The 24,963-nt window shown below is 51.5% G+C and overlaps 1 protein-coding gene across 1 annotated transcript; it reads right to left on the bottom strand.

Annotated features, from left to right (window-relative positions):
- Positions 1-1,571: 1,571 nt before the first annotated feature.
- LOC100899508 (neuropeptide F receptor) lies at positions 1,572-4,733 on the bottom strand. The gene is made up of 4 exons (XM_029111786.1): positions 4,725-4,733; positions 3,726-4,447; positions 3,155-3,433; positions 1,572-1,869 (listed from the first exon to the last, which is right to left on the bottom strand). The coding sequence occupies exons 1-4, from the start codon at positions 4,731-4,733 to the stop codon at positions 1,572-1,574; spliced, it is 1,308 nt and encodes a 435-aa protein (XP_028967619.1).
- Between the last annotated feature and the right edge of the window lie 20,230 nt (positions 4,734-24,963).

Here is a 24,963-nt window from a genome sequence, read left to right as displayed (position 1 = left end):
CACGTTGTGCCCTCGGAAGAAGGAAAAGTCGCGTTCTCTGGATATTGCAGCAGTTCTTTAAGATTTTATTTCATACTTCACAGATTTTCACATTCTCGGAGCACGTATGAACATATTCAGGATCTACACCCGAAAATTTCCGATCCTGCGTTTGATATCACGGTCCCCTTCCTCCAGAATCTGCAGCGAGCTTGGCTACGATTCTCGGAAACCATTCCTCGCGACTCCTGCATTCACTCTTTATCAAACCCGTACAGCAACTCGCCAAATATATATCTGTAGCTTTTCCCACTCTCGTTCCAGCCCACAGATTCTCTATGTCGCGAAAATCCCCTCGGATTATGTACACTCGGTCGGAGAGCCAGCATCCCGAAATCGATTCTCCCTCGAGCGAGGCGGAAGAACGAACTTCGCCAGCCGAGAATTTTTCTTACATGTATAGAACTATTATTTACAGTAAGGTAATCATTTGCGCGAGACAGTTGTCGTCGACGATACAACGGGTGATAAACTTCGGAAGCAATGTCGCTCTCAATTATTACGTTCGGCCAGCCGATCCTCGAAGACTTCCAGTCAGTCGGTCCGTCGATCCGTCGGTGCGCTGTTCGGTCTTTTCCCTCTCGGGTGGTAGGCCCAGTTAATCCCCGAGGGAAATCCATGGATCATTCCTGATATTTTTACAGATGAACCGCCAACAAGCCAACTGACCAACGGGACGGCCGGATCTTGCGATTTAGAGCTGTTCGTAGCCGGAATCAACTTTCTCTCTCTGAGACATACCCGGATCATCACGCTCACTGCCGAAGGGGATTCGCTCCAGCAGATAGCTCCGAGCAAATAGGAACGGTAATCGAGGAGATCCGTGTCGGTAGAAGCGGAGCAAAGCGCCATCGAGGATCCAAGTTGAGAGCGGCGATAGGGAGGAAAGTCTCGATGAAGAGAAACATGTTGTTTGGGACCGGCTATTGGGAAGGAATTCAGTCGTGGAGCTTCCGTGAGATAATGGCGTTGATTTACATTGTTTCAGGAGTGTACATTTCAACAGGATGCATAAAATATCTTATATCTTCTTCGTCAACCGTACATATTCCACCATTTTTATCTCTTGAAACCTATGCCCTGCGATCTTTTATGATCCCCTTGATTCAACGACCTCGGTGTGTGTCTCTCAGCAAACACCCATCCTTCATGACGATTGGAGCCTTGATTCCATGGAAGAAAGACCGATTCGACCATTTTCCTCCAGCTATAGCGGAGACAATCATCTCTTCCAGATCAATCGAGAATTACCGCCCTCCAATCGATCCGATGATAGATTCCGAGGCTCAATCTTCGACTTTTCCTCAACTCCGAAGTCCCCCTGGCAATCCGTTGCCCGCAGCAATCCCTTCACTGGGGTGAATCGGAGTCTGTTTGCGCGCTTTTATACACCGTATCATCCGAACAAAAGGTCTCTGCGTTCACCGTCTGGAACTTCTCTAAACTCAACATTCCGGGAAACGATCCCAACAGCGAACCTAGCATTTCGTAAACAAACTCACAGACATTCGTAATACATGATTTGTTGATATTCACACAGGACTCCCGTCACTGTGCTCAATGGCTGGCACCGAGGAAACTTTTGGCTTTGAGTCGGGCGAGGTCACGTCTTGGACGAGGGCCGTGTTCACTTTACTTATCTGATCCTTTCGCATCCTTGTGTCGTCGGTTGTCGTGTTCCGAACGGCACTCTGCATCTTGTGGCTCCCGAAACATTTCCCGAGAATTTCCTTGAATTCTTTACGGAAATTGTCGTTTAGCCAGCCGTAGAGGAACGGATTCGAACAGGCGGAGCTCATACCGCACATATGGCAGCACGCGAACAGTATCCTGAAAGCAATTTGATAATTATCGCTCAATTGGTGGTCTCCAGCTTGGGTGAATCTCTCTCTCCGCCCTTGGGTGATCAATAGTTTGCTATCTTCTATAGTCCTATAGCCTGTAGGATGACAGCGTCGGCCAGAAGCGGCTTCCGAGGTGCAGAAGACCTCCAACCGCATCCTTCGATACGGAAGGGCAGGTGGCAGGCTCTCGTTCGAGTGTATGAGTTCTCGGGGGAATATTTGCGTGTATGGAATATGGATCCCGCGCCGCCAGAAATGCTCCGATAGAGACTGAGAAAAAGTTCCAAGAGCTGCGACGAAGAAGAGTCGGCGAACGTTCAGGACTCATCTACCGTATTCGGACGCTTTTGCACACCGCGAGGCGGGATGTACAGCCGCGTACGAGAGAAGTAGACCTTGGATCGAGTGTGCTGACGTCGAACCACCTCGATACTTTTAATAGAACATGGAATATGAGTCGGAAGACGGGAATTATTCAGGCCGATAATAGTCCGCTCACACGGCTCAGGGACCGATGAACACGAGCCTTGTACTGCAGAAAATGAAATTTCCGCAAGAATAGAAATGATGCAGGATGCCTACTTGTGGGACAGACGATCTCTGCGGTTCAATGACAAACCGCTCTCGGCTCGCAGCATATCCCGACATGAGTCCATTCCCACGCAAAACGATTGGTTCTATTTGGTCATAGCTTCGTGTACACCTCCCCCGTGATTAATTCTCATCAGGACACCGCGGGGAGCGCTTCTTTTCCGTGTCGCTTTCGCGCCTGCTCCCTCGAACGGATTAGCAAGAAGCATTTCTATCCGAGCGCGTTCGTTCTTCAGGGATTCTGCAGACGGGGATCAGCGGCGGCGACTCTGCCTGGGTTGGCCAGCGAGTCACGCCATGCTGGACAGCGTCGTGAGCGTTTAACCGATCCGGATAGCCGGAAGATGCCGCGACCCATTTCCTCGAGACCCATCCTTTCTCTCTATCGCCACTCGCCACGCAAGTCCGGCCTGGTATGTGGGAGGCAAATTCTCCAGTTATGGGGCTTTCATGCCAATGAGTCTTGTGAGCCATTATACGCAAGGCTCATCTGCTTCTTATACGTATAATATCTCCGTGTACCTTTGTTATGCCTGAGTTGTATTCACGCACGACCGACGCACGTGATTCCGCCATGGAGGGGGCTCATGAGCTTGTATCACTATCATTACCACTTGTTCTCAAAGGCTCGTGGTCTCGCTGGGTAAATACATCCATTCACGCACAAAGATCAAGCTTACTTGTTCGAGGCTGGGTCGCTCTCGGTCACAAAATAGTCGAGGTACGCATTCAGAGTATTGAGTGGCAACCAGCTCAAGATGTAGATGACCGTGATCGATATGAGCAGTTTATTGGTGCGCTGAACCCGTTTCTGCTCCTGCAGAAGTTTCTCCTCGAGCTTGGTGCCTTTACTCAGCATGCGAGAGTGAAGTTTCTTACAGATACGTGCGTACGCCCAGCTGACGATTACGATGGGTAGCACGTATTGAATCACGAGTACGAAGATCGAATAGTAGAACCTGTCAATTTGGAGACAAAATTCAAATTACACTGTGAGCCGTGGAAAATGCGGATTATTCCGATTCGGGGATCGAGCGAATCAAGTCGTGGGATACTGAGCGGAGATCGAACTTCTCCACGACGAGTCTGAGACACAGAATAGTCGAGCGCAGTGGAGCACGCAGCGAGTTCGGGGAGAAGATCCACACGGGATTTTTCCCAGACGGGATTAGGCTGATCCCTGACGGGCCGAGCTCCCGGATGAGAACATCCGACACAATCGAGAGAGCAATGGGAACGAAAGACACGAACCTTCCTCGGGGATGATCCCAATTTTCCACGCAGTAATCGAAGGACGTCATTTCGCTCTGGAAGCCGTGCTGACGTAGGATGTTGCGCGTGTTCGCTGGGATCACTTTGTGTTCGACGTCCTTCGAATAGAACAGAGGGATGGCGAGCACCAGTGCGAAAAGCCATATCGACGAAATCGTCAAGAACAACACTTTTGGTCTGAATTGCTCACGTGACGGATGAACGATAACTTGATATCTGTCGATCGCTATGGCTGTGATCGATATGGTAGACACAAAAATACTGATCGCTTCTAGGCCCGCCACCAGCTTGCATGTACTCTTTCCTAAGGGCCAAAAGCGCAACACTATCTCGACAAGAGTGAAGGGCATCGTGAACAAGCACAGGATGAGATCGCTAACTGCCAGATTGATGATATAAACGTTGCGTGCTGTGCGCATTGCCGCCTTCCGAAAGACCGCCAAACAGACGAGCCCGTTGCCACAGGCACCGGTCATGATGAGAATCGAGTATGCGACCAGTAGGCAGATGAGCGAGCTTTCGTCGATGGCAACAATATTCATCTTCAGAAGGATATTGTTCAGAAGTTCCTGCTGTCGTGCCGTCAACTCGATCGGATGATTGGTGTCGTTCGTCGGGAACGTCTCGTTCTGATCCACGGAGGAGAAGGTCGGCAGCAGAGCGACATGTTGCTGTTCGCCGACAGGATCGTAAGGCGAGATCTGGAATAGAAAACTGAAACCTGAGTGATCCGAAGACCCACGGTCGAGCCGCCGTAAGGTATCGTCCAGCGAGCACCGCGACTACGCCGCTTCGCAGGAGTCTTACATATGAACGGTGATAGATTCGAAATGGCGCCCTATTCGCGTTGAACTTTGTCTCCAGTGAATTTGGACGCATGGGTGTATTCCATTGGAAATGTGACATATGGAAATTCCAGATTGCGCCGTGTCTATGGGTCGATTCGTCAAGATCAATTATTGTGAATCGGGAACCCGCCTCTCCCATTTTAAAGTTGAGCCATAATCAGAGGTCTTAAACGGCGATCAAATCCCGAGATCATTGAATGATTCCCGGGGCATTTTGATTCGATTCCGGTATCCGAACTCCAAGTGAGGTTTTGCGACAGCTGTGGGAGCCCCTTGGAAAAAGCGACTGTACTTCATTCTAGGGAAAGGTAGTCGATTCGCCGCGCAGGATGACCGCAGGTGTCGCCGCCATCAAAACAACGCTCGGGACTCGCTGCTCCCGAAACACGCGCGTTTTCCCTTCTTGCGTCGCCGCCAAAGGGCTCGCAAGGACTCACCAATCTAGCGGGCGGACCAAGATCTGGAATCTCGTCCCTTTTCCACCTCTCCTTGGAAAAAAGAACGCGTGAAGCAGGCTCTCGGAGCTGCGGCGGAAGGAGGCGAGGTGGCGGAAGCAACTGAACGGAGAGTGCAGAGCAGCGGGGAAAGGAACTTCAGAAACAATAAGAGCATCTGGGCAAACAACCGGGGAGCTAGCGAACGCGCAATAACGACAACAAGTTCCTCCAAGGGTCAACGCTTCTGCTCCGGAGAGTGGAGGCGCAGGCCATCGCTCAATTTCATTCCCATCATAGTTGCAGGCGGGACGAAGATTAGTTTCACCCATGTCGACGTATTACACACAACCGGAAAGTCCTGTTCCCCCTTTAGCGAGGGGGAAATTAAAGTCAGATTCGAGTCGGCGAGACGGCAAGCATTACACATGTTGCAGACGAAGTTGAACACAAAAAGCTCCCCGACTCGACCTACTAAAACAACCCACGGTTACGCTGATCGTCGACAGCGGGGAACGGCCGCGCCTAATTTCCTTCCCACGCGATTTAGCGTTGTTTTCCGAACGGAAGCTTCCCGAGAGAGGAAGAAGGTGGTCGGAGCTAGCTGCGCACAGATGCGGACACTGTCGGCCTGTGTCCGCTTACAGAGTGTATTTACCCGAAGCTCTCGCGGACCTACGCTCGATTCAGGGTCGAGTGAACATCGATGGCCGAGCGACTGGAATATCCGAGCCGCCACGAGTAGTCCTTGATACAATCAATCATCCTGTCGAGTGACTCGCGTATCTAATTATCTGACCGGAGTCGGCTCACTACACGCATCCGTCCTACCTTTCGACGCTATTCCCCTCATCAGGAATTCAGGGTACTTCCATCGGAAAAGCGAAATCAGATCCCGCGGAATCGCTTCCAGTGGCCCGAGAGAATTTTCGAGAAAACGAATTCACGGCACCGTGGCAGTCGACGAATCAAATGCAGCAGACATTCGAGGCTATGGATTCTTCGCGAACGATTCCACGCGTGATTCGCGGGCTCTAGTGTATCTCGACGAGGAATCGCTCCGGAAGGAATTCCGGATCGTACGAAAGCCGCATCGTTCAAGCAAGATTTGATATCTCTCTAGCCGACGGTCGTGGGGATTGCAGTGCATAGAATTCTATCCCGACATCCCCTTCCCGGCACCCTCGGAAACATCAGAAAATTCTACAGCTAGATATGTACGTGCTCACTGAGTGGCCCGATGGGTGTGAAATACTCAGACTCCACTAGACCATGGCACTGTAGGAGCATTCCTGCTCCCAAGTATCGCATTAGGGTTATCTTTGACCTTTATCACAGAACAGACGGGGGAATCGAGTCCGCCCGGGAGAATCCTTCAATCCAGATTTTCTGCTGATCTGCACCGTATCATCGCGACTCTCGACACACTGAGTGAGCTAGGTCAACATCGAGGAGCAGAACGCATCGCCGGATGACGCGCGTGCGGAACTGATAGCAAATGAACAACCTCTCGGAAGCCAGTAGGATAGTATTGGAATGCCGTCACTCGCAATCGCTGACGCGCTGAGTGTGCAATGTCTACACCCATCGATGTCATGGTGAACAGGGACAGGTGGTACATCGAGAAATCGCGAATAGGCGACACGGAACCGTGGTGTTACAAGCCGACTCAATAGCTCTTCCCCGATCTTCGGGATCGTCGTCACCTGTGATCAGATAGAGCGAATCCCCCGCAGCGGATTGTATTCGTCTGCTGATGGAAGGAATCTCGGATCCGGAAAGAGCAGCAAGCTCCGAGTCGGGCCCGCTGTTTCACCGGAACTCGTGCGCCTGCTCAACGAGATGCGGAGATCCGATTGTAATCCGAGGCACGTTTAGCAAGCCCTGTGAACCTGCACGATAAGGACACTTTTTCCTGGACTGGCCCACTGATTTCGACATTTGGGTCGCGAGTGCGCGAACGTACCCCCACAAAAAGCGAATTCGGATGTGATCAAAGCCGGGGCTTGCGGCTCTTCGCGGCAGCTCACATCGGAAACTCCTCCAGAATTTCCTCCTGAGACCCATTCCAGGACCATTTCGAAATTTCATCCGAAAACTCCCACGGGAAGCCCGACAGGAACTTCGACGAGAAGCCCGGTCGGGAGTCCCGACTAGGGATTCGAAGCTCTCGTTTAAGAGGGTCATTGTATCGGGTCTGGAGGGTCGAGTATCTAAGTCAGTTGGGAGTGATTTCCGTGCGATCAGGTTTTTGAAATAGCTTCGACTCGTCAAGGATGCGACTCGAAGCTGCGCCGACTGCTCTGCTGAAGTAAGTCCCCGCTGGACTAAAGCATGATGCTGTCAATTAGTATATACAGTACCTATTATTATGAGTTATGAGCTACATACAACGAGAAGGCAAGAGATGAAATTCCTATGGAATGAGCACGATCACGGCTCCGAGCTCGGAAGTATTCCCATTTGAGTCGACGCCGACGAATTCTCGAGGGAAGTCAAGGGCAGTTCGCTGTCATCGATGTACCTATGTGCCTATGTAAAGAGAATACGAGGATATCGAGAAAAAATTCTTTTAGCGAAACAGAGGCCCCTCTTAAGAGGGAGTTCAACCAGAGCAGGGATATCGACTCGGATGGATCACTGTCGGTGGAGACCGAAAGACGGCCTTTGTCAGAATGCGCGAAGGACTCCCTACAAAGGACGTCGACGGAAGCACCCCAATCCACTCGAGACATTCGGAAGAGTGTAGCGAAACATATTGTGAATCGAGTCCTAGAAAAGGTTCCACGTCGGAACGACAATTTGAAAACACGTCAAGTGCCTGAAATCTAGGCAACTCCACAATGAGAGAAGTCTTCTGCTTCTCCATGCTCCATGTCGTGAGCATGTAACGGGTTCAGAATATACATGTCTACATGACATGTATTTGGGGGCGAGTAGGGATGCCGATGCGATAAGCCCCTATCCCCTCCCTTTCGAATGAATCCTTGATTCGCTCTGAACTCCAGGAGATTGGGAGAAATTTTCCTTGATTTTCTGAACTTCTACCGGGGCTCGCCCCCGGAGTGCGTTCTAGTTCGTTCAGAAGCCCCCCGTGGTCCTTCGCGAAACCTAGGGACTGGAGACTGACGCCTCCCGACGAGTAGTTGGTCTTGTCCATAAGTCAAGGAGAAATCTGCGGATACGGTGGTTTTAGAGAGGAGAATCCCCGGAACAGAGCCTAGATCATCAGGGTTCAAGGTCCGAGCTCGGTAGTGCTCACTCAGCCAGCAAAGTCCACCATGATGGAAAACTAGAGGCCACTATTCCAGAACTATTCAGGCGAGTGTAGGGGCGTGCATCACGGGTTCGACCTGTGATGTCCGAGTGCATTTCAAAGGTTGATGAGCTCGTTGAACGACAGCTGCGGAGTCCGATCCCAATACCCGAGTGAGTCTAGAGTAACGGGAAGTCACTGCCCGGGAATGCCAACTCCGTAAACGTTCGCTTCGAGCCTTGAGCTTACCTCGATCAGCTACTGACTCGTTTGAGGAAGATGTGATGGGGACGCGAGCGAAAACGGCGAATTTTCGAACGCGGATAGAGGTTAATGACGGTCTATAAGATTCAAACCCCGAACAATAGATCCGTCAAAACTTCGCGAGATTTCAACCCCACAGCTCCTCGGTTACTCTTTCTCCATCAGGCATGCGACTGGGCCGCAAAGATTCATACTGGACGCCTACCGCGTCACAAATTCGTTTATGTCTTGAGCTTCCTCGAAGGGCTAAGGCCTTTCTCAAGGCGTTTCTCTAGCGTCGACTCGAGCCGCGTAATGAGATGAAGAAGCCTCACTTGTTGGCCTGTCCAAGCCTTTCTCCAGAGTTCGTCAACTTCATTGTGAGAGATTTCCGGAAGTTTTTGCATTCGAGACGCGGCTCTCGAGCGCCAACGGTTTCACGCTCTGCTTGATACATATCCCAATTATTCTTGAAAGCGCGAGCTTCCAGCTCCTCGTTTAACGGCTTGATATTCAAGTCCACACAGGTGGTGGTGTGATTACCTCCTCCCTCTAAAAGGATATTGACGCTGACTGGTAGCCGCGCGAACAAAAGGAGGCGTCTGAATGGGTTTGTAGCTCTGCGTGTAGATAATCAAGACGCGCACTGACGCCGACGCAAAGCGTCTAGTCAGAATCTCGACAGACGTTTCCCAGTCGAGTTCCTAGTCTGAGGCCGAACTTCGGGGGAGCGATGCACGATGCGCAGGAATCGACTCTCGGTAGACTCTTCATGACCGATTTCCAGGATTCCCGGGTCACTGCACCGCTCTTATCTGGGCTTACAATCATATCACTCATGCTTCCCGCTAATGTTTCCGATCAATCGATAGTCTTCAACGCGTGTGGTCTACACCTGTCAACGAGTGCGATTCCTCGCTTGGACTCGACGACTTGCAACAAAAGTGCTTATCCGGGAACGAATGACCTTGCAAGAGGAATCGTCCCAGAAGAATTTGAGATGGACCAGCGACGAGACGGTGGAACGGCGCACAGGGGAGCCCCGATTTCTGCACTCCTGCCCAATCAAATCTCACAATCAGCTTTCGAAAGAAAACGATCGGAACTTGCTCAACACATACGACATACGCCAAGATCTCTCGGAAGAAAGCTCCAGAATGACTCCTCCGACTTTCACCCTTTGAGCGAGTGTTGATCGCCCTCAATCTTTGGAGTACGCAGTATACCCTCGTTGCGAAAGATATCACAACAAGCATCGAATTCGGCTTGGAACTCGATACTAATCATACAGACACCCGAGGAGTTTGATGTATTGATGGGAGAACACGAGAGTTCCAGGTTTGAAATTCTCGCAGCGTTTGCGTAGGCGGGAACCTCGGATTAGTTGCCCGTATCGAGAGCAGATGAGATTATGTTGTCGCGCGGTTGTAGTCGGGAGACGAGCAGATCTGCGGAGCAAACAATCTAACAAACTTCTCCGCAGTCGGACAACTTCGGCAATCACTACTGCGAACTTGTTCAATCTTGTTCGAGTGAACAAATAAGAGGAAGGTCGACGAGACCGAAACTCCGAACGTCCTGGATGCAGTGGATTAAAGAAGTCCCGCCCGAAAGGATTCGGGCCCCCGAACTTTGAAGTATACAGAATTCGAAACTCGAGGTTATCCTGTAGCGTTATCCTGCATCGGAGCCACGGGCTCGTCACGGCGGGTTCCAATACAGCAGACCCCGCAGACCCTAGAGGTGCGCAACGTACCTATACGTACGCTACAGCTTTCGGAGCTCCTTGCGGAAAGTTCCGTACAACATTTCAGACGTCCGGAGAGATCTCTGAAGTCAATTATGTTATCTTCGATGTTCAAAAAAGCTGGAGCATTGATATTTTTCCATGTTTTCTTCGCCCTAATGAGCCATCCGGAGCTCTACGAAGAGCAAATTAGATTTTCTCTGCTTCCGAAAACGACGACCATCAGACGGCGGTCTCTCGGAAGAAGTTGACAGATCCACAGCCAGGAAACTCGGTTAGCCTCATCAGACAAGAGACATCGAGACGCTGACGAGTAAGACAGGGGACAGAAACGAGAACGACGAGCTCTGCGATGAGAAGGCTGAATCACCAAGAGCTCCGAATGCAGTCTACCAGGTGAGAGTCTGGGGCCTCGTCTTGCACCATGGGCAAAGCTTCCATCTTCTCGGGAGCAGCGGTTTTCCGCAAGAAGCCGAGCCCATGTGATGGTCGTCGTGCATGGGCTCTTAGCCGTTCCAAAGGTTATCGGGAAGCTCGTAGATATTCGCGCGTTATGACCGGTGGGCTCGGGTGAAAGATCATGATTCCGCGCTGAATTCGAGGTTGTAGCGGCTGAACAAACGGCTAGCGGCGGAGCCGGGGCTCAATGATCGCATCCATTTTCTCTCGCTGGGAATCCTCGCTCGCGGCGATTCCATCGGGCGCAATAAGAGCCGCGGCCTGGAGCCCGCAAGCTAGAATCTGGTGCAAGGAGGGACGCGTCGTGGGCGAAGAAGCGTCTGACAGTAACGACTCGATTCCTCAGGGAATTCAAGATTGTACCCGGCGCACATGCCGAGATCAATCGAGAGGAGACAATGCCCCATTCCGATTGTCACTCTGCGTGGGTATTCCCCACCGAGCAGCGAAAGGGGAGCGTGGCAGCAAAACTCCTCTCGAACCCTGTCCCAACTGGGGAGGATATCCAAGAGATCTCTGTCTGATGTGGAGAAGAGAACGTACCGAATCGTGTTGGACTTCTTTCCGCAATTTCGCACGTTAATTTGCGGCTGCGGAATACATATCCATGAAGTAAATCCTTCCATCATATATTGACGAAATGATGTTCCGAGCGGCAGCCCAGGCGATGAAATCGTGCGGTCCTCGCCATATGCTCCGGAATGGTGCGTTCGACTAATCGAGAGTCTGATGGAGAACTGTCCAGCTGACACGCGTTGAGACCGAATCGGCTTGCAGTGAATTTTTAACGCGCACGTTTGCACTTACCAGCGCACGTATATCTATCCGAACACTTACTCTCTCTCTGTGTTCTCATCAGTCGCTCTCGGTCCCCTTTTCCACCGTAAGTTCCATGCTGGCTCGCTCGCTTGCTTGCCAGTCTCACGGACACACTTGAACGGATCTTCATGGCAATAATAGGAGATCGCACACTCGATATCGGCTCGCCCCGCTCGCTTCACTTCGTTAGACGGAGGAATTTCAATTAGAGCGTGTCAGCATTCCTCTCGATAAAGTCTGCGGAAGCGAACGAAAAACCGGTAACTGCTGTTCATATGTATTTGTTCGGTCGTTCGCGTGCCGCATTTTTCTTACCTTCAGATTCCAATCTCTCTGTACGTCGGTGCATCGACCGACGAGTCGAACGGCTCAATATCAAACTCTTGCTGCTTCACGCTCGATTCGAATTCTGAAGCAGCGACGCACGGCGAGCAAGTGCAGCGGGGAATAGCTCGTCAAAGGGTCTGTCATCCAATCGGTCAGTCAGTCTCCTATCCATTCAAAATATCCGAGGGGATGGGTGGAACGGGTCAGTAAAAAATCTATCAGCCAAACTTGAACCTCGCGAAATCTTCAGCAAAGGGAATCTAGGCTCGGTGTCAATTCGGACTTCGATCGACGGTATCGAGGATCCGGCTCGAAATCAAGCCGATGGGCTCGATAGAGTCTTCAAACGCGACTTGGATTCTGTTACCACCGCCCGCGAAACTTGCTGGCTCAATCATTCTCTCCTTGATTTCTTTCGTGTTCCGATGTAAATAACTTCCATATGTCGCATCGCTGTCGATGTGCGAGAGAAAGCAAATGGTTTCACCGCCGCTAGTCCAACGGCGTTCCGCCCTCGATCACGCGGTCGTTCGCGCTCGATTCTCCGGCTCTCTCTATTGGATTCGATTCTGCATCGATTCCATCCGATGATTCACAATCATCTGAATTGATTCTTCATCGATCGAATCACCGAACGAATGAGTCTCCGCTTGGAGTCAAGCTTTCCGCATCGATTCAGCAATGTGTATTCGCCGCGCTCGATGGTGGACAGGAGTCACTCACCGGAGTCGAAAGTAGAGGCTGCATATCTGAACGAACGGATCACAACAACGTTCTCTGAATGCGTCAACACTTTCTAAACTACAAAGGTTTAGGAGTTCACTGATATGTTGAGGTCATCACAGGAATTCCTGTCGCTTACAAGGCTTCAACAACAGACTTTGATACAAGAGTGGAGTTTTGCCGCGGGTCGTCAACTTGTTTGGTCGATGGGCGAGGGAGTTTCGCCACTCTCCCATGGGCGAAGGGTAGGACAACCCAGGAGGAGGTGCCAGACCTCTATCAGGATGGTCGTGCACTATTCTGATGAGTCCGAGAGTTTAGTTTTTCTCTTGTTTCGTCTCGCGTTCCTTATTTTTTACCACTAGCCTTTTTCATCCATCCTTCATTTGTACCACCTCGCCAGAGACTCATCCCTCTCTTGTTCCGCAGCCTGCTTGACGAAGGGATCAACGAGAACACGCCAAGCGTGCCACCGCCCTGGCGCTCTCAGAGGAATAGAAAAGGATCCCGGGAGCTGAGCATACGTCTCAATAATCTTCATATTGCACGGGATTCCTGAGCTTCAGAGAACGAGAAATGTCGGTGGCAGTTCCAAGACCTCTTCAGCGCTGGCCTCGCTTTCTCATTCGGGATCGCCTTCGCGAAGCAGTCATAGCGACTTCAGGTACCGCACAGTACGTATCATATTCGTCGTTTCATTGGTCTTCGGGGAGCAATGACACAGATTTTCCTTCTCGTTGATGCCAGGATCTTCGGGGGGAAGGTCGGGTGCTCGAGGGGCTAGGATCCTACCTCATCGAGCTGCCACGAACTTAAGCATGATCGGGAATTCTCCGCGACCGGGAACGGAAACGAGGACAAGCAAATCCAGTCCTGAATGCCCGGGCCTCTCTGGAGCTTATCTGACTGGAAGCTCATGGACGCCTTCCCGAAGGTTGCCCTTCTTCGATGTCTTCTTCCCGAAGGAAAGCTCGCCTTGAATATTAGCGTATCATTTCGTTCAATTTCTCGCAAAGTTACTCGAGCAACGAGGCAAGAGCGAAAAGACAGCGGCTCGCTGGTGCTCTCAGGTCGTGATTTGCAGGTATGCTACGGAAAATCCGCGCGACGATTTTCAAGATACTTTCCGCCCTCGGCTTTCCCGTGACAAGCGAGCTGCTAACGTACGAATGTCTCAGCTATGCGAGACACGTCGGACAATGCTTACGTGCAACGCTTTGCTCAACAGGGGACAAAGCTCGTCAGGCTGGCATAGCACGAGGTGGAATTTCGCCCCTTCAGATCGCCTGCAACACGACGAAGAATCATAATTGTGCTTATGAAATAAGGCTCAAAAAAATTTTCGTGTCTGACTAGAGTTCCTTGAGTCCGCAGCCTGTTCCGCTCAGCCAGAAAGACTAGGTGGGTATAACTTTCACTTTCCTGGAGGAAGGCTTGAGCGTCAAAAGACAATGAATCGAGGAGTCTGCTGATAGCGATAAAATGGTATCGCAACGCTCGTGCGGCGCCCGCCGCGGAACTACTCCCGTGCACGGGTGAGGCTCAGCTCCCGTCTGAGCCCCACAGTGATTGCGGCGACGACATGCGAGTTGTTGCTCAAAAAGTTGCTCTACTGGAAAATGTTCTGAACTCCTCGAGTATGGAGAACGGAAACCCTCCCAGTAGTCGCTTTCACTGCAAAGTTCCGGAGACGCCTACCGGAAACAGCTTGCCCTGACATTGCGGAGAACCCATCAACCGGCACAGGCAAGGGAGACGAAAAGCGCTTGTTGCTGCTGCGACGTGCTCGAGTTGCTTATCTATGTATCGCTGGTTGCAGTCGGAAGGCGCTCCCGACGGGACTTCGAGCTGTAGACAATAGCTGAGATGAAGTCACACTTCCCGAGACAGCAGACGATTTCTATGAGTCAATTCTGAGGGGTCGGGCGAGGGGGTCGGGCGAGGGGGTCGTAAAGGCACGACAACTCGCTTATGGAATCGAGAAACAGGGAGAGGCAAGACGATTTTCAGACGTCTCCGGTCGGATGATGGAGACGTATCCAGTCGGAATGGTGAAACGTCCTTCTGGCGATTTCCGGGGGTGTTGCGGCCAGTGCATCTGCTGCTCACGAATATCTCCGAGCCCGTAACTTTCCGCTGAGAGATAACAACAAAACTGCGACGTGCCTTTGCGTTGGATGTCAGTGTCGGAGGCGTCGACGAATTCGGAAAATGCATATTCTCTTTTCCTTTGAGTCGCAATGGCGGAATAAGCAACACGCCTTGCCTCTAATGAGATTCGCCAGGGAAACTTCAGGTGTCGGTACGCATAAATGAAACTTGCTCCTTTCATGAAATTCAAACTAAGTTCGCAGAGCCCAGAGTTCGCGGTCCGAATTAGACACTGCGGAGGCACGCTGGTCAGCTCCCAGCACCTAGTCGGACTGATTTTTGGTGGAAACAGCGTATTCATGTACATATGAGTGACCGTATTCATGAGGGCGGCTACCCGATGAACTCAGAGGACAGGACTGCTTCCGCCTCTTCAGGTCTTGGGCACATGCTCTCAGAATTCGGCAGATGCTCGTTGGGAAGTGTAACCGAACCGATGTTACCGATCACGAATGGAAAACAACCTGGATCACGATACATTGCGATGTGGTGACAGGAATAACCTATTCATTCGTCGGAAATAAGACTTCGACAAATCCATTTCTGTCGTCCCACACGACGATACCCCTCCTGGTGATTGGCCGAGGATAATGTTGTGCCTCCTCGCGGATTCTCCCCTCACTCCTACCCCGAATACAGAATCACACGGAGCGCCCGTTCGTGGACAGAGGCGTGGCGGGCGGATCCGCGGTCTCTCCGGGAGGGAGAATGTCGCGTTCAGCTCTAATATGGGAGCTCTGGCGCTTTCTGGCAGCGTGCGCGATCAGTTCGCTGTCAAGGGATTACTTTATGAGTTTACTCGCAGCCCGCAAGAGTCCATCACAGCTCCGCAAGTCTCTTTATCTCGCCCCGCCTGGTCGCGCTGCTCTCTACTTCGCAGAGGCTGCAGAGTGAATTTTAAATATCTAGTTTTATGATGTTCATTAGGGCAGTCTGAGCCCACGACTCCCTGATGGTTCGAGAATTAGCCGAGAGCGATACTGTCCACCACGCGGAGGCACAATAAGCGCAGGTGAATAGTCTCCTTTGGATTATTCTTGTATCGCGAAACATGGGAGAGGATCAGGAATCCCCGGCAGGAGCTAATCTGAGGTAAATTAGCACGGAAAGTCTTCAGACGAAACCGATGATCGACATGCGACCATTTTCGCCCCCATATAATACCATGGAAGGGGGGACGTGGCGGGGCGCAGGTCAATATCGAGGTGAGACCTGGCGGTCCATCTGATGAGGCTATATCATCGTGTTTCATTTCATAATATCTGAATGTAACATTAGTCCCTCATCTCGCGGGGAATGTGCCAACGGACGGGGTCCCCTGTCACCCTGCTCGATCAATCTCTATTATGGAGCTTCCCTTGTGAACCTACGCCGAGTGCGCGGGGAGAGCCCCTCCAGGCAAATACATAGCTCAACGCTAAACGTCTACGTTAATGCAGAACAACAGACGGAGCTAATGAAAAAGTCATTCCACGCACATGATGCTCCCCAGCCAGCTCTTCGCTAGAACACGGTAGCCCCCGCGGGATCCATCTCGGAGTGACCGTATTTTTTCGAGAGTTTCTGAGTGGTCCTCTATGGGTATCCACGATTCGCAACATGTTTCGCTGTCTCTTTGAAACTGCTCCTCCGCTGCACCAGCATACGGCGAGGTGTCTTCCAGAGAGCTAGATATCAGATAGTCGAATTGGATATTCGGGCCTTCGGAATAGTCCCCCTATGCAAGCGGCGTTCCTGCATCCATTCCTTCCGTTGACAAAACTGCGCTTTGGCACTTTCTTGCGCGATTCGCCCGCCGTATAGGAAATCGATTTGGCTCTGGTTCTGACTGCAGGCCAACTGGCCGAAAGCTTAGCGCTCCCGCTCGCCTGTTTGCGAGCGCGCGCCGTGCCTTCTGCATAGCTGCCTGCTCAGCCGACTGCGTCGGGCCCAGATGCACGTGGATGGGGGCAGGGGGGCAGCGTGTCGACGAGCCGGCTCCCCCTCAACGAAACAGGTTCACGGGATATTACAAATGGATTCACAAGAAAGATTCCTGGAACCTAGAAGGGGAGAGAATATCGCAGTATCGACATCGCCTGATGGCGGGAAAAGGTGGTTCTTGGATCCGAAAAAATCTGAGATTTTCCAATGTTCCGATGAGCGATGCACCATAGGCATCACCGTGACAAGGGAGACGCAGGATTCGAATCGCAATTACCGATGAATGGAAAGGAATCCAGACCTCCCGCGACAGACTTGTCCCGGGGTAGATGTGCGTACATGTACTACACATGTCCGTGTGTCATCCCCGAGTGTCAGAGCTAACTCGTTTCTGTACCCCAGGTATCTGACGGCGCGCAAGATCTTATCTGGACAGAAGTTGCTTCCGAGGCGTGCTCTCTGCCAGATTCGACGGAAGTGATCGCCGTACAGACAGTAGCAGGCTGATGTTCCTCTGTGGCACCGCGTCCAATCTCCTCAACGCGACCTATACAAATGAGAATCTTCCCCCCTGTTGACGGAGGGACATTGGGGAAGCGGGAGAAAATCGTGCAGGGAGTCGGAGACGGGAGACCGAAATGGATTACGCTCCCCGAGGGTCAGCGGCTTCCCTTCAAAACGTCTACGGAATACCTCCCTCACGGTGGGAAAGCTCCCCCTTCCCCCGTTCAGAGGAGTCCCGTCGCGTCCGCTCCTGCACCTGTTTTCGCTCCCTCGTCGTATTCCGTTTCCCAAGGCGTTTTCGGGATCGCTCTTGTCGGCATTCTATCTCTTGTCCCACAGATGCCAGGCAAGGGTTCTGCATAAAGCCCCGTCGACGTAAAACCTCCCAACATGACTAACGATACCTCTCTCACTGCGGATGTTCCGGGAGGAGGCAGGACCTTCGGGAGGTTTTCCGTTTCCCATTCCGCCTCGTTTTCGGAAATGAGAACAGAGTGGAAATTTCCAATCCGAGATCGCAAAGTCTTCGCGCGGGAGTCTCTCGCGTCTACAGCGGATGAGAAAAACAACCCAGTTGAATCCGTCGCAGTCCGGACTGGATTGGTGTACTTCAACGCTTGCTCCGGTGGCTTTCATCGGTTTATCCTAGTCGGTCTCATGCTACTATAGTTGACCGATCTCGACAGTGAGGCCCAAAAGATGGGTTTGAAGAATCGCCGCCGATATTCGAGCCCCGTTTTCAATGAACCGAATGACCGAACGACTTGCTGATCGGAATATCCCCTCTCGGCACAACCGTTCGTTCGGGTCGCTGTGAATCCGTTCACAGGCAAGAGGAGAAAGCGAGTCAGCGTTCCGGCGATCCGCGTCCTCGCAGGTCAATCTTGACGAATGGCCCGAATCTCTTACCGAACAGATGAAAGAAGTCACGCTCACTCCAGGCGGTGCGAAACTCGATGCAACTTCCTCTGGCTGTTCCATCGACAAAGCCCACGCTGAGCATTAAGCTAATCCATTACTATCCTAGGAAATAATTCACGACTCGCCATGGAGATGATGAGTAGAGGGAAAAAGGAGTATCGATGAATCGGCTTCCGTGGAGAGCTGCTTCAGTCGTAGAGGCACTAGGAAGCTTATCCTCGGCTACAGTTTGTACACGGAAATTCGATGGAGTGGCGAAGATTATTACTTTTGGGTGGGAGTCCTTCTCTTCAAAATCAGCTCCGGAATGAAGCGACAAAACGTCGAGTGCCCCGATGCCGAGGATCCCGGCAATAACGTCTTTCGCCTATTGATCGTTACATTTATACATCGATGCTTTGCGCGAAAAGCCTCACGATTCTATCGGCGTTACCAACCGAGTATGTACATTCCGACGGCTGCTCCTCGCCGTGGATACTCCTCGCCGAATCAAGAACCGAACAGCAGATTCTCATTGATACGAGCAGGCAATTGAAGTTCGGACGCGGAATTCATATTCTACAACTTTTCGGCAAGCGGTGGAGAGTCTCTACAGAGCTGCCGAATCATCACTGCCACCAATCCACGTAAAACCGAGCTTCCCCCGCAGCACCGAGCGGATCCCTGAGTTCAAGAGGGCTCCTCGGAGCGATCGACAAAACAAGTGCTACCGACGTTCCGTCTTCCTCCCGGACATGACGTACAGAACCTGGATGGCACGTCGTTCTGTGAGCTTTTTCGCTCATCTTGCGCGTATCTGGGAGATGTTTAAATTTTCGGTCAGCGAACGATGACTGGTATAATACCCTAACGGGAATTCTCCCGGGGACCTCCGGGTTCCCTGATCTGGTGAGGAAAAATTCGCGCCTCGGCAAAAGGCAACCTCCGGAATCAGGAACAACCAGGAGACTCGTCTCGTTCGGATGTGAGTGCGATAGATCGTATCGGCTCGAAAATATATTTTTTGCCTCGAAACGAATACGCCCTTCCAGTCGCGTCAGCCGTTCTTGCGGATCTCGTCTTGCTTCGTCGCACCACACAAAGCGTTTCCAGTTCCCCATCTCGCTTATCGTGCCCTCTCCTCGATCCGTGTATTCTTGAAGTATCCATGTATATTCGTGCAGCGTATTTCTGAGCGGGAGGATGTATTTAGGGAAATCCGAAACGCTCACTGAACTGCGTCGGTCCGCCTTCTTTTGCGGATCGCTCTACGTATTACCGACGATAGAGAAAAATAGTTTTGTCTTGAATGGTGAAGTTGTTCCCGTCTGAGGATTTCCGGTCGCTCCTCAGAATAGCTCTTGATCAGTTCCAGCAAACTCTCGTATTTGCACTCTTTCCCATCGCCCCGAACATCCGCCCACGCCGACGATTCATTCCGCCAGACTGCGATGTGGCTTTGTTCCCGCAGATCATCAAGGGAAGGGTTATTTTTCTCGTCGCTTGAGCCCCAGCCCGGCCTGGATTACCCGCAGTCATCTTGAGATCTCCCTCCCAGTTCCTATAAATCTCCTCGTCCTCTGTACAGTCAGCAGAGAAGATTCATCATGACGCACCCGAGTCCAAAATCTACGCTTTCAATCAGCCTGCGGTTTTTTTTCTCTCACCCTGGTGTCAGCGGAATCTCGGAAGACGCCGCGCCGTTGATTCGGCGAGCAGAAAAATCAAGATTCAAGGTGGATGTCTGCTTCCATTACGCTCACTCATACGACGTGCAGAGGACGCTGATAGAACTTTCAAAGGCTTATTACTCGGCAGCAGCAGTTTGTGAAATACGGCGGGCGGGTCGGAGAACGTTTTCGACAGCACTTATGAAGGTTCAAATTACGTCAATTGATGCCTTGGTCTCTGGTCTACGCCTCGGGATCGGTCCTCTTTGGCAAATCATTATCCCGACGGTCTTTGGATATCATGTCATTATTGCAACACTGAGAAGCGCCGGCTATTCTTCCAACAGCTCCAGTGGCTCGGGAATCCAGGCTAAGTATTAACTTCACAGCTCGGCCGGCCGAGCCAGCCAGCCGCCCGCTCCGAAACTGTGAATGGAGATCACTGGGCGTGGGTACAGAATCTTATAATGGGATTCCGTGATTGGTCCTATACGAGTTCCTCCTGTTTCCCCCATTCCCGCGACTATCGCTGTTGTTATTTTCCCGTCTCATGCTCCGGTCTCGATCAGCTCCGATCTGCTTCCTCCGCGACTTCAGATCGAACAGACCACATTTCTCCAGCCGACAGGAGAAGACGCTAAACAGATGGAGAAAATCGCCGACTTTTTTTCCCGTTCAATTTATGGTTTTCCTCTCTCGGCCTTGAAGTCGCTCGAATGAGCTCTCTCGATACGAAGGGAACGAGGAGCGACGCGAGCAGAGCTCGGGAGATGATCGTAAATAACTGAATTGATCGGCATGGGGAATCTCCGGCTTGAATCTAAGATCCGAGAATATCTCTGTGTTAGGTCCAGAGCGGAAGGCTGTATTCATGAGCGTTATCGAGCCGTGGGACGTGATTGTGGTCGAGGTGACTGGCTTGAACTTACGTCAGGCCATGGACAGACCGCCATTGTCGCCCGAGTCCGTTGAGGAGTATTGTGGTAAGCGTGGAGTTTGCTATCGACAATGGAGACGGCAGAATGGAAGGACTCCAACTTCTTCAGGTGGGTATCTCACCGTGGCCGCGGCGGACGGACTAGTGGACGTAGGCTCACTCATCCACCCTTGGAGAGTAACTCAAGCCAATAATGCACGACACGGTCAAGGTTTGTTGTATGCCACTGCGGGTGTTTTCCTCTTCGCCTCTCTGATATCCGCCCGAACCGCCGACCGTGGTGTGTCAAATGCAAGTCCGAGTTCGTCCGGACGTTGGGACTATTCGACCGTGGTCTTTCGAAATGGGGCAGCTGCTGGTCGAGCGACCACCACTTTCACCACCACCGGCTCACCTACATATCCACCGACACCGTACGTCGCCAACCAGCTCACCGTGGAACCAACCAGAGACGGACAAACCAGATCGGTACAGGACTCGTGGGTTTATTCCATCCGATTGGATCCGGCATCATACGGACAAATAATGAAGACAGACATACCCACTCTGAGTGATTTGATCAGACGTCTGCTCACGGATTCAGGAAGCTCGCGGGATCTCGTTTTCCTTTCAGCCGTTTGCTCGATCGGTCGATTCCTCCGTCCACATATGCATGCGTTCATTCATCCCATCTTATTCATCCCATATTTATCTATGAGGCTGCCTCCATCGACCTGAATATTCGGCGTATACGTTCGGCATAGATTCGTGCAGCATATCTCCTCGATCTTGGCGTGTCGGGATCCCACGGTATCTGACTCGGCTCCGTACGGATGACGGATCTGCTGCTGCGTGTGAGGAGACGAGAATCTGGTCGACCCTCAAATCTCGCAGTGAAAAAAAATTGATTCGAGAGGATTTGGTGCGGAAGCGAATCTTCTCTCTATAGACCTTGACCTCCGGACTTTACGGGCTCGACGCGCAGAATGAACAGGGCGAAGAAGATTCGGAGTAAGAGCTCGCTCACTTGTCAGTGAACGGATGGGTTGTTGCAGCAGAGCCTGCGAAAAATGCAAAATCGAAGCTAGAAGCCTACTGAACATCGGAGAGGGGATGAGCGCTCCTGATGCAACCACAACGGTGGGCGGCAACGGCTGCGTGCCCTCTACACGACCTGGCATGTCACGAGACGTTCAATCCGACAGAACACGCCTACACACAAAAGTCTACTCGACGACAATGCCGAAGGCAAGCAAGCCGTCCGCGCTCAAGCTCCCTCCGCCGAGCGCTCAGTCAGCTGCTCATTGATTCTCCCAGCGCAGCCTAAGACGGAAGGAAAAGGAATAACAATATATCGTAGTCAGACTTTCATTTCAACCCGGAGGAGGGTTCTGGTGGCTCAATACAGTTCAATTACCTAAATTGACGGAGGGGATTCAAGGCGAAAACTATGATATTATTGTTGGACCGACGCGGATACCAGGGTGATTGTGCCAAGGAAGGAGACACTATTTGTTCAATTGACCGGACCGCGTTGACGACTCATGCGAAACAAGAGAATCTCTCGCAGAACTTATAATAAGCCTAATGGACCCTCGCTCACGGGGATCAAGGGTGGGGACTCGCAACAATCAGCCGTCCGCCCACGCGTTCGCCCGATCGTTTTCCGGGCTCTGGCTATACCGACCAGAGGGCTTGTCTTTATGCTCTCTGGTGGCTACGATGCGAGTATCCTGCGCTTGATGATTTCTAGACACTCGCCTAATGCAACATTAGCCTCGATATCTGGAGCCGGCATCGTGTACGAAGCGCCAGACCGACTCCGGGAGTACTGCGATACCGAGGAGTGTGGTTTCGAATATGGCTTTACTTCGCTCGGCGCGATAACTCCGAAGAGGAAGCAGTTGCCCGTGAACATATTGAGAGAGACCTGTGAGTCTCCCTGAGATTTTGGGAATCCTCTGCGAACAGGGCTTGAACGAAGTTTGAAACTAATTCACTCGAAAGCTTGAGGGTCCGTGATGTAGGGAGCCTCGCTTGAGACACCAGATATGTGGGAACAGAGAGAGGGAGGGAGCAAGTCAAGTCCATTATTCTGCAACGATACGACAGACTGAGGAGACTCATGGATAGTTTTTACTTTGAGTGGCTCAACCCACAGCGACTTTCCTCAAGGCTCCATAAAACTCCGCTCTGGAGGACTCTCCCCGATCGATAAAGGGATGGGAAATATCGGATTATCAAGAGAGGGAAGAACAAGGGACGAAACCAAGTAACCAACTTTCTCGACTCGCTGGTTTCGTCGGGGGAAGGAGAACTCCTCGCTTATCGAAAAACTCCGACAAGTGCAAAGGAGAATCGCAAGAGCTCCGGAAGGAGAAGCGTCTTACAATCGAACGAATTGAATGACGAGCTTGTTTGAAGCGAAGAAGCTCGATTGAGTCCCTTGCATGATTCGGAGTCGATATAAATATCTTTCCATCCAGGAAACGAATTGTACCTAGTTCCTTCACGATGGATAAGGCCTCGTTAGAGAAATTCTCAATCTATGAGCAATCATTATCATCATCATTATGAGATTTTACAATTCGCTTTTCACTGCAAATCGTGAACTCGCAGGATAATCCTGATTTTTTCCCCGGAGGAATTTTCAGGGAAAAAGAGACACGGAGATATATTGTCATTCGAACTCAATTCTGCTCTCTTCGGACCGAACGCACTGAATCACGCAAGCGAAAGAGGTGAACTGGGTTTTCTTGGTCCAAATTTTTTGCGTAGAGTGTGGAAACGAGTCTCCTCGTGCTACTTTATTGGCAGGGACCGTAAAGCGATACCGGATTTCTCGGGACTTCGGTAAATCTTCTCGTGCGGTGCGGTGTCGATCGTTTCCCGGACTAAGGTATGCCGGAAACATCATAGTATCATACCGAACCGGACCGTGGAACGCTCCCGATGCTATCAGCGACACATCACATACTCGAAACTAGGGAAAGCAGTTCGTCAACTGAAGGTTCCCACTTCATTCACAACAGTCGCGGAGGAGTCGGCTCGATTCTGCCCGCGCCGGTGGATTTCTCCTCATTCTTTCTGTGTCCTGATATATCCACGGCTCCTCCATGCTCACCGCGTGCACGAAGCAACGCAGCCAATGTTCTTCTGGTGCCTGACAGCGCTCAAATTAAAACATGAATACCGAATATTACCGATTCGCTTGCACGAATGTTCTCTAGGATTCGGTCGGCCCGCCGCGAAAGCTCCGAGTCGCATCCGAGGAACGAAATTCGAACTTTCCGCACGATCGTCGTGAAACTTTGTGTTTCGGCGCCGGCTTCGGAGTCTCCTCGGGGAACAAGCGATGCCGAGAGAGCTCGGGGAGAGTTGCTGCGTGATGACCCATCAAAACCACGATCGGATGCTTCCGGACCCGTCGCACTTCCAGTCCTCCTCAAGATCGTGGGTTCTTCACTGCCGAGGGCAATGATCTCGAGAGGCGAAATGGAAGGGTCTCGTGGAATTTCGGCGAGAAGATTGTCTGATGTTTTGCATTCATGTCGAAACCTAAATTTGATGCTCCCCGTTTTCTTCTGGAGAGCCGTCATCAAACTGAGGGGCATTACCGAAAAAATCTTCAACCTCTAGTAAGGGATTATTGACTTGAGATCTCATAGGTAAACTATTTGAGCGATTGTGATTAGGTTTCTATTGATGGATTGCAAATGTCTCTCAAGAAATTCTGTGGCACACATGTCGCAAATATGCGCCAAATCTTACCTCCCATAGAGGGATCCGAAAAACCGTTGGGATAACGGATCTTTTAGGCATTAGGTGGCCTCACCGCTGCGGCAAGATGATTTTCCGCGATGGATGCTCAAGTCATTCCAAATAATTTTCACGGGATCCAACAGGATCACATGCACGGAAAAACGCGGCACATCCTATCGTCCATCATTCATGATTCGTAATTCAGACGATGAGATAACTTGTGAGATGAGATCCGTCATGAGACCGACCACCCAGAGTCTTCTGGGGAGGGAGCGCCGTGAAAAATTCCGCAGACAACTGTCGTCCGCTAAACCGTGTTCAGACCCATGACTTGCCACGAGGCAATCACCTTCCGATTGCGTTATCCGAGTGCCGTTCGCCATATACAAAGGCGCAAAACACACAAGAATAGAAATCCTTGCTCGCATCCTTCGAAAAATGAGGGTCTTGAAGAGAGGAGTGGAACCATCGCTCGACACCGGGACGGGAAAACGAAGACGAGGAATTCCAGCGATTAAAGTGGTTCCGAATGAAT

This window comes from Galendromus occidentalis, unplaced genomic scaffold (assembly GCF_000255335.2).
Source record: "Galendromus occidentalis unplaced genomic scaffold, Mocc_1.1 scf7180000077470, whole genome shotgun sequence".
Taxonomy (NCBI): domain Eukaryota; kingdom Metazoa; phylum Arthropoda; class Arachnida; order Mesostigmata; family Phytoseiidae; genus Galendromus; species Galendromus occidentalis.
Note: the sequence above shows the minus strand (reverse complement) of the source record. Positions and strands in the feature narration are given on the sequence as shown.

Excerpts from the sequence above, each read along its gene's own strand:
- LOC100899508 (XM_029111786.1), bottom strand. Across the intron at positions 3,434-3,725 it reads TGGGATCATCCCCGAGGAAG|GTTCTACTATTCGATCTTCG; the intron begins GTTCGTGTCTTT and ends CCAAATTGACAG. Across the intron at positions 1,870-3,154 it reads AGCGACCCAGCCTCGAACAA|GATACTGTTCGCGTGCTGCC; the intron begins GTAAGCTTGATC and ends AATTGCTTTCAG.